This window comes from Triticum aestivum, chromosome 5D (genome assembly GCF_018294505.1).
Source record: "Triticum aestivum cultivar Chinese Spring chromosome 5D, IWGSC CS RefSeq v2.1, whole genome shotgun sequence".
In the NCBI taxonomy this organism is placed as follows: Eukaryota; Viridiplantae; Streptophyta; class Magnoliopsida; order Poales; family Poaceae; genus Triticum; species Triticum aestivum.
Window position 1 is genome coordinate 546,532,529 of NC_057808.1, and position 7,656 is coordinate 546,540,184.

The 7,656-nt window shown below is 47.1% G+C and overlaps 1 protein-coding gene across 1 annotated transcript; it reads left to right on the top strand.

Annotated features, from left to right (window-relative positions):
- The first annotated feature begins 1,394 nt into the window (after positions 1-1,394).
- On the top strand, positions 1,395-5,880 carry LOC123123711 (ATP-dependent zinc metalloprotease FTSH 5, mitochondrial). Its single transcript, XM_044544281.1, has 6 exons — positions 1,395-1,662; positions 2,514-2,598; positions 2,832-2,987; positions 3,111-3,418; positions 3,517-3,993; positions 4,074-5,880. Exons 1-6 carry the CDS (start codon positions 1,444-1,446, stop codon positions 5,451-5,453), a joined length of 2,625 nt encoding a protein of 874 aa, XP_044400216.1. The 5' UTR covers positions 1,395-1,443; the 3' UTR covers positions 5,454-5,880.
- Positions 5,881-7,656: the final 1,776 nt, after the last annotated feature.

The following is a 7,656-nucleotide window of genomic DNA, read 5'->3' on the forward strand; positions in this document are numbered from 1 at the left end:
TTACTTGCTTATGAGTCCACTCATGCCATCCGGACTAGGAAAGGAGGAAAGCTCTATGTGGGGTGAAATTGGATATGATGAAGGCCTACGACGGGTTAGAGTGAATTTTTCTCGAGAAGATGATGAGTAAAATGGGCTTCTCGGATGAGTGGATCAAGATTATTACGAGTTGTGTTAGCTAAGTAAGATTCTCTGTTCACTTAAATGGGGACAGATCAGAGATGTTCGCACCCTCAAGGGACCTACATCAGGGTGATCCACTAGAGCAGGGAAGCTTTGGTTCTGCCATCCCGCTCGCCATCTAGCAGTTGGAGTGCGAGGTGGCGTTGAGCGTGGTGGCCAAAGCCAAGGCCCACCTACCGGCGAAGGAGCAGGAGCGTGCGGTTCGGGGGATGGCCGGCGTAATCTCCTTCAACGACGAATCTGATATCTGACGGATCCCACGGCTCCGACGATGCCGCTCTCCTGTCGTCAGCGCCTACACGGAGGGCTACAGCTGCACCGGCGACCACAAGGACAAGGGACCGACATGAAAGTGGTGATGTCCCGACGCCTCTCCCCATCTTCCTTTTAGTTTTTAGTTAGTTTAGTCTAAATTTATGTCCGTTTATCGGCGATGAACTGCCTCTTTTGGTTCGGGCTATGATGCTACGTCTATATGCGTAATGCATCTTTTGTTGTTGCTGCTATGTTTCGTATGATGAGATCAATATAGTTTCGTACACGTTGCTCGGATAACATGGATTTGAGGGACATGACTTAAGGCACACGAGTGTGGACGTGGGCATTTGAGGGGTGACCATCCGCGTCCGTGAACAGAGCCGGATTAGGTAGCGAATGTTCTAATAAACCAGGATCATGGTAGTACTCCTAAACATGAGTGCGAAGTTTTGAAGGCCGAGCTCCGGGGAGCTTGGTATTTTGAAAGCATCAAAAACCATATTTAAAAGTTTCAAAAAAAAATCTGATTTCTTTTCATGGAAACATATATGTATTCCGCAAGAATGTGTTAAATTTCGTTTGAGAATATTATGATTTGTAAGTCGTACAAAAAAAATCCGGCCCAACAACAAAAATAAAAGGGCCATTTAAAAATGTGTATTTCTCTTTTTCTGTATGCCACGTGTGAAAGTATAATGCTGTGAAATTTTGCACATACCTGTAAGTGTGTCCACAAATAAAATCGAAAAGTGTGTCCACAAATAAAATCGAATTTTTTTCGTGCCGCGGAAATATGAGTTTGAAAAACAAACTATGTGTAGCTCGGGCTCTATTGGCATTTTGGGTCCTATAATAAACATCCCCTAAATTGAGGGGAGCCCCACTTCCCCAACTGATCTCCAACCACAATCTGCTATAAGTCGCACAGCTTCCTGGTCAACGCCCCTAACCCTCCGTAGTAGTAGAGTCAAAAAACAATTTTTATATACCAAAATCCCACCAATGTCAAGACTCAAGAGCGGGCTCCCCCAACGGCGGCCGCGCCCGCGACGACCCAGCGCCACCGCCGCCCCGCCCCTCCCTCGCCCGGCCATCTGCACGGGGCCGAGGGCGCGGCGCATCGATCCGGCGCGCAGGTCGCTGCCCGCGGCCGGCGGCGCGAGCGCGCGGGCGATGAGGAGCGGCGGGGCACTGCTCGCCACGGCCGGCCTCGCATCACAGGTGCGTGAATCCCGCCTGGAAACCCTCGCCCGAAGCTGCAATCGGTTCTTTCACCACTCGATTCGAGTCCGCAATCGCATACGGAGTTCGTCGCCGTCGCCGTCGCCGTTTGCCGTACAGTTGTGTGCGTCCGTCTAGTCTGGACTAGCCTACGATTAGCAACAAAATTCGTACTTGGCAGAGAAATGCGGGTCAAAAGAATTTCCAGCGCTTCTTTTCTCATCTCCAGCACCGGCAGCACCGAAAATGGCCGGCCGGCTCGCCCTCTCCATGGAATTTTTTCCCCCCATTCTTTCTTTGTCCAACTTTTTCATTATGATGTTGCTTTTTTCGGTGGGTTCAGTAGCTTGTCCCTGTCCAACGGAACACCAGGCCTTTTTCCATGTATACACACACATACTTAACCGATGCATTTCCGATGCTGAAACTGCGAATGCAGGGCATTTCAGATCGATGCCACTTGATTTATTTGCTGTCGCCGTTGTCGAATATAGTTGTACTATCCAACAGGCTTCATTTTTATGTGTGTTTGTCACAGGCTGCAAATAATCTTGACAACTATGCAAAAAAGAAAGAAAGGAAAAAGCTTGTCCCTGTCCAACCGAACACTATGCCTTTTTTTCATGTATATACACATACATACTTAATTGATGCATTTCCGATGCTGAAGCTGCAATTGCAAGGCGCTGTCTGTCCCGCGTTTCAGATCGATGCCACTTGATCTATTTGCTGTGGTTGCCGATTTCGAGCTACTTAATTCACGGGTTGCGGTTGGTTGCTGTTGCCGTTGTCGAATATAGTTATGCTATCCGACCGGCCTAATTTTTATGTGTGTTTGTGTTGTGTCACAGGCTGCAAAGAATCTTGTAGCTGCGGCCGCGGCACCTTCAGCCCCTGCTTTCAGGGCATCTGCTGCAAATACACCTTCTGGAGCAGGTATGTTATGTGGCTGCTATTCTTCTCTCTCCACCACACACTTGAACTACAAGGCTTGGTTGTTATACTTTTGTGGCAACTGCAAACTAGTGCTAGCCTGACTTAATTGTGCCCAATAACCGGTTTTCAGTTAGGTAGATGACAGTTATTATTACTCTGTATTCCACCACGCCTTTTTGGTTGGCTGTTGCTACTGAGGAAGTAAGTTTCTGCTTATTGCTTAACCGATGCAGGTAGCATGCTTAGGAATCTACAGCAGAGGTACTGGTCAAGCTTTGTTGGTCAGAGGGCACGGGGCGTGCACTCTGGTGCTGCCGCTTTTCTTTCTAAAGAGATCCATAGGAGTGGCCCAGAAAGAGTTACACAGAACTTCAAAACGCTAAATCAAGGTAGCCGCCTTTTCTTTCGTCAAGCTTGCTAATTAGGAGTAGTATGTGCGCTTTTACCCGCAAACGGCATGCAATTTGGCTTGACAACTTCTGTGTGCACGGTGGATTCTATTCTCTATGCAGGAATTTCAAGTGCGGCAAGGGAGGAAGGACATGTTCTTGGTACTGCAAGTGCACCCCAGTACACAGTAGAGAAGGACCTACTTAAAAAGCAGCTTCTGCGTACCATCTCTGCCCTTACAGTTACTGGCTTTGCCATCTATGGCGTTAAGCTTATGCTTGATAGTGCCATAGACACCAAAGTTAGCAAATTCGATGGTCTGAAAGAAGTATTAGCCACAGATTTAAGCACAAGGTTCAGTGATGTAAAGGGGGTTGATGAAGCCAAAGCTGAGCTCGAAGACATAGTTCACTACCTACGAGATCCCGATGTGAGTGTGGCATTGCCATCAACCTGCGTGCAGGTGTTCTAATTCAACAACTCTTTTCTTGATACTGAGTTGTTAACCTAGTTTTACATGCATTGCAGAGTTTCAAACGCCTTGGTGGCAAGCTTCCAAAGGGTGTTTTGCTTGTGGGCCAACCTGGCACAGGGAAGACAATGCTAGCAAGGTCGGTAGCTGGGGAAGCCGGCGTCCCTTTCTTCTCGTGCAGTGGCAGTGATTTCGAAGAGATGTATGTTGGTGTTGGTGCTAGGAGAGTGAGGGAGCTCTTCAGTGCAGCAAAGAAGCGATCTCCTTGCATAGTATTTATCGATGAAATCGATGCAATTGGTGGGCGCAGAGACACTGAAGGTTTAACGTCACAGAGGCCGGCTCTGAACCAGCTGCTTGTTGAGATGGATGGCTTCAAGCAGAATGACGGGATTATTGTGATCGCAGCAACGACCTTGCCGCAGTCACTAGATAGCGCTCTTGTCAGGCCTGGACGTTTTGACTGTCAAGTTCATGTTTCGGTTCCAGATGTTGAGGGCCGCCGACAGATCCTCGAGGCTTACATGTCAAAGGTACATTTATGAGGCTTACTTAATTTTTGCGTTCTCTGATGCGAGGCTTTGATCTTTTCTCCATGAATTCTTTCATGCAGGTGAGTAAATCCAAGGATGTGGATGCGATGACCATCGCAAGGGGGACGCCTGGGTTCTCAGGTGCAGCCCTTGCAAACCTAGTGAACACTGCCGCTCTTAAGGCTTCCAGGGATGGGGCAAATGCTGTTGGGATGGGTCACCTTGAGTACGCCATGGACAGGATCATCATGGGCAGGGAGCGCAAGTCGATGGTGATATCCGATCTATCAAAGAAGAGGACTGCATACCACGAGGCTGGGCACGCCCTTGTTGCTATCCTCACGGACGGTGCTAACACTGTCCACAAGGCCACCATCGTGCCTATGGGAAATGCTCTCGGCAAGGTGACGCAGCTGCCAGGGGAAGACAGCCACCTCACAAGGAAGCAGATGCTGGCGAGGCTCGACGTCGCCATGGGAGGACGGGTGGCCGACGAGCTTATATTTGGAGAAGCAGGGATCACCACTGGTGCCTCATCTGACCTAAGCAAGGCAACTCGATATGCGAAAGACATGGTCGTCAAGTATGGTATGAGCAAGCGTGTCGGCCTTGTTTCCTATGGCAATGACATCAATGCTGCCCGTGGCAAGGCGATGGCCATGAGCGGGCGGACGATAGGTCTGGTTGATGAGGAGGTGAAAGCATTATTGGACAACGCTTACAGGAACGCGAAAAAGATTCTCACAGAGCACAACAAGGAGTTTCATGCACTAGCAAATGCCCTCATGGAGCATGAAACTCTCACTGGTGACCAGATCAAGAAACTAGTTTTGACAGGGCGACAAGGAGATGGTCCTAGCAGCAGCCAGCGAAATCAGGGAACACCTTCTCTCACAGGTGACCAAATAAAAAAACGAGTTTCTACAGGACGACAAGGAGATGGTCGTAGCAACAGCCAGCAAAATCAGGGAACACCTTCTCTCACTGGTGACCAAATCAAGAAACGAGTTTCGACAGGACGACATGGAGATCGTCGTAGCAACAGCCAGCAAAATCAGGGAACACCTTCTCTCACTGATGACCAAATCAAGAAACGAGTTTCGACAGGACGACAAGGAGATGATCGTAGCAGCAGCCAGCAAAATCAGGTAACACCACCTCTTGCCGGTGACGAGATCACAAAACTAGTATCGACAGACCAACAAGTAGATGGTCATAACAATAGCCGCCAGGATCAGGGAACATCTTCTCTCTCTAGTGACGAGAGCACCAAATCAATATCAACAGAACAACCAGGAGATGGTCCTAACAGTAGCAAGCATAATCAGGGAGCACCGTCTATCGCTGGTGAGGAGGCCACAAAACTAGTTTCGACAGAAAAACAAGCGGATTGTTATAGCGGTAGCCAGTGGGATCAGGGAACACCTTCTCTCACCCGCAACGAGGACGCTAACCAGTGAGGAGGTCAAGAAACGGGTGCACACGATGAGAGCGGCAAACCAGTGACAAGACCAAGAAACGGGTGTCGACGCAGCAACAAGTAGATGATGCTAACAATGGGTCGGCAGGATGAGGGAACACCTTCTTCGCCCTAGCCACCGAGACGCTTACAGGAAGGAGTATTCCTTTTGCTGATACTTTTGTTGCATGCAGACGGAATGCAGAGAGCGATGTGTAAGGTCTGGAGTTTCCTCTGATTTGTGTTTCTGAAGTCCGAAGAGAATCCGACGTGTTTTGTACTTTTGCATGATGTATTCTGAACCAGTAAAACCATGTTACGTGTCTCAACTCAAGCATGAAAGTACCCCAAGATTTCTATTGGAACTGGACATGTGTAAATGCAATTAGGTGCTTCTTTCACCAGCTGCAAAACAGTGCAATTTCATACATTTTCTCCAGCTGCAAAACATAATAAAAATACCATTAGGTGCTTCCGTAAACGGAAAATCCTTTGTTTTCTTTTTTCATTGGTTGCCTTTTTTATCCTAAAAAAACCTAACGGATGAAGGAACACCTTCTTCCGTAAACCTAATGGGTCGGCAGGATGCGGGAACACCTTCTTCGCCCTAGCCACCGAGACGCTTACAGGAAGTAGTATTCCTTTTGCTGATACTTTTGTTGCATGCAGACGGAATGCAGAGAGCGATGTGTAAGGTCTGGAGTTTCCTCTGATTTGTGTTTCTGAAGTCCGAAGAGAATCCGACGTGTTTTGTACTTTTGCATGATGTGTTCTGAACCAGTAAAACCATGTTACGTGTCTCAACTCAAGCATGAATGTACCCCAAGATTTCTATTGGAACTGGACATGTGTAAATGCAATTAGGTGCTTCTTTCACCAGCTGCAAAACAGTGCAATTTCATACATTTTCTCCAGCTGCAAAACATAATAAAAATACCATTAGGTGCTTCCGTAAACGCAAATTCCTCTGTTTTATTTTTTCATTGGTTGACTTTTTTATCCTAAAAAAACCTAACGGATGAGGGAACACCTTCTTCCGTAAACCTAATGGGTCGGCAGGATGAGGGAACACCTTCTTCGCCCTAGCCACCGAGACGCTTACAGGAAGGAGTATTCCTTTTGCTGATACTTTTGTTGCATGCAGACGGAATGCAGAGAGCGATGTGTAAGGTCTGGAGTTTCCTCTGATTTGTGTTTCTGAAGTCCGAAGAGAATCCGACATGTTTTGTACTTTTGCATGATGTGTTCTGAACCAGTAAAACCATGTTACGTGTCTCAACTCAAGCATGTATGTACCCCAAGATTTCTATTGGAACTGGACATGTGTAAATGCAATTAGGTGCTTCTTTCACCAGCTGCAAAACAATGCAATTTCATACATTTTCTCCAGCTGCAAAACATAATAAAAATACCATTAGGTGCTTCCGTAAACGCAAAATCCTCTGTTTTCTTTTTTCATTGGTTGACTTTTTTATCCTAAAAAAACCTAACGGATGAGGGAACACCTTCTTCCGTAAACCTAATGGGTCGGCAGGATGAGGGAACACCTTCTTCGCCCTATCCACCGAGACGCTTAGAGGAAGGAGTATTCCTTTTGCTGATACTTTTGTTGCATGCAGACGGAATGCAGAGAGCGATGTGTAAGGTCTGGAGTTTCCTCTGATTTGTGTTTCTGATGTCCGAAGAGAATCCGACGTGTTTTGTACTTTTGCATGATGTGTTCTGAACCAGTAAAACCATGTTACGTGTCTCAACTCAAGCATGAATGTACCCCAAGATTTCTATTGGAACTGGACATGTGTAAATGCAATTAGGTGCTTCTTTCACCAGCTGCAAAACAGTGCAATTTCATACATTTTCTCCAGCTGCAAAACATAATAAAAATACCATTAGGTGCTTCCGTAAACACAAAATCCTCTGTTTTCTTTTTTCATTGGTTGCCATTTTTATCCTAAAAAAACCTAACGGATGAGGGAACACCTTCTTCCGTAAACCTAATGGGTCGGCAGGATGCGGGAACACCTTCTTCGCCCTAGCCACCGAGACGCTTACAGGAAGTAGTATTCCTTTTGCTGATACTTTTGTTGCATGCAGACGGAATGCAGAGAGCGATGTGTAAGGTCTGGAGTTTCCTCTGATTTGTGTTTCTGAAGTGCGAAGAGAATCCGACGTGTTTTGTACTTTTGCATGATGTGTTCTGAACC

Coding starts and splice junctions, on each gene's coding strand:
- LOC123123711 (XM_044544281.1), top strand. CDS start 1,444: ATGTCAAGACTCAAGAGCGGGCTCCCCCAACGGCGGCCGCGCCCGCGA. Junction 2,599..2,831: donor AAATACACCTTCTGGAGCAG/GTATGTTATGTG, acceptor TAACCGATGCAG/GTAGCATGCTTAGGAATCTA. Junction 3,419..3,516: donor ACTACCTACGAGATCCCGAT/GTGAGTGTGGCA, acceptor CATGCATTGCAG/AGTTTCAAACGCCTTGGTGG.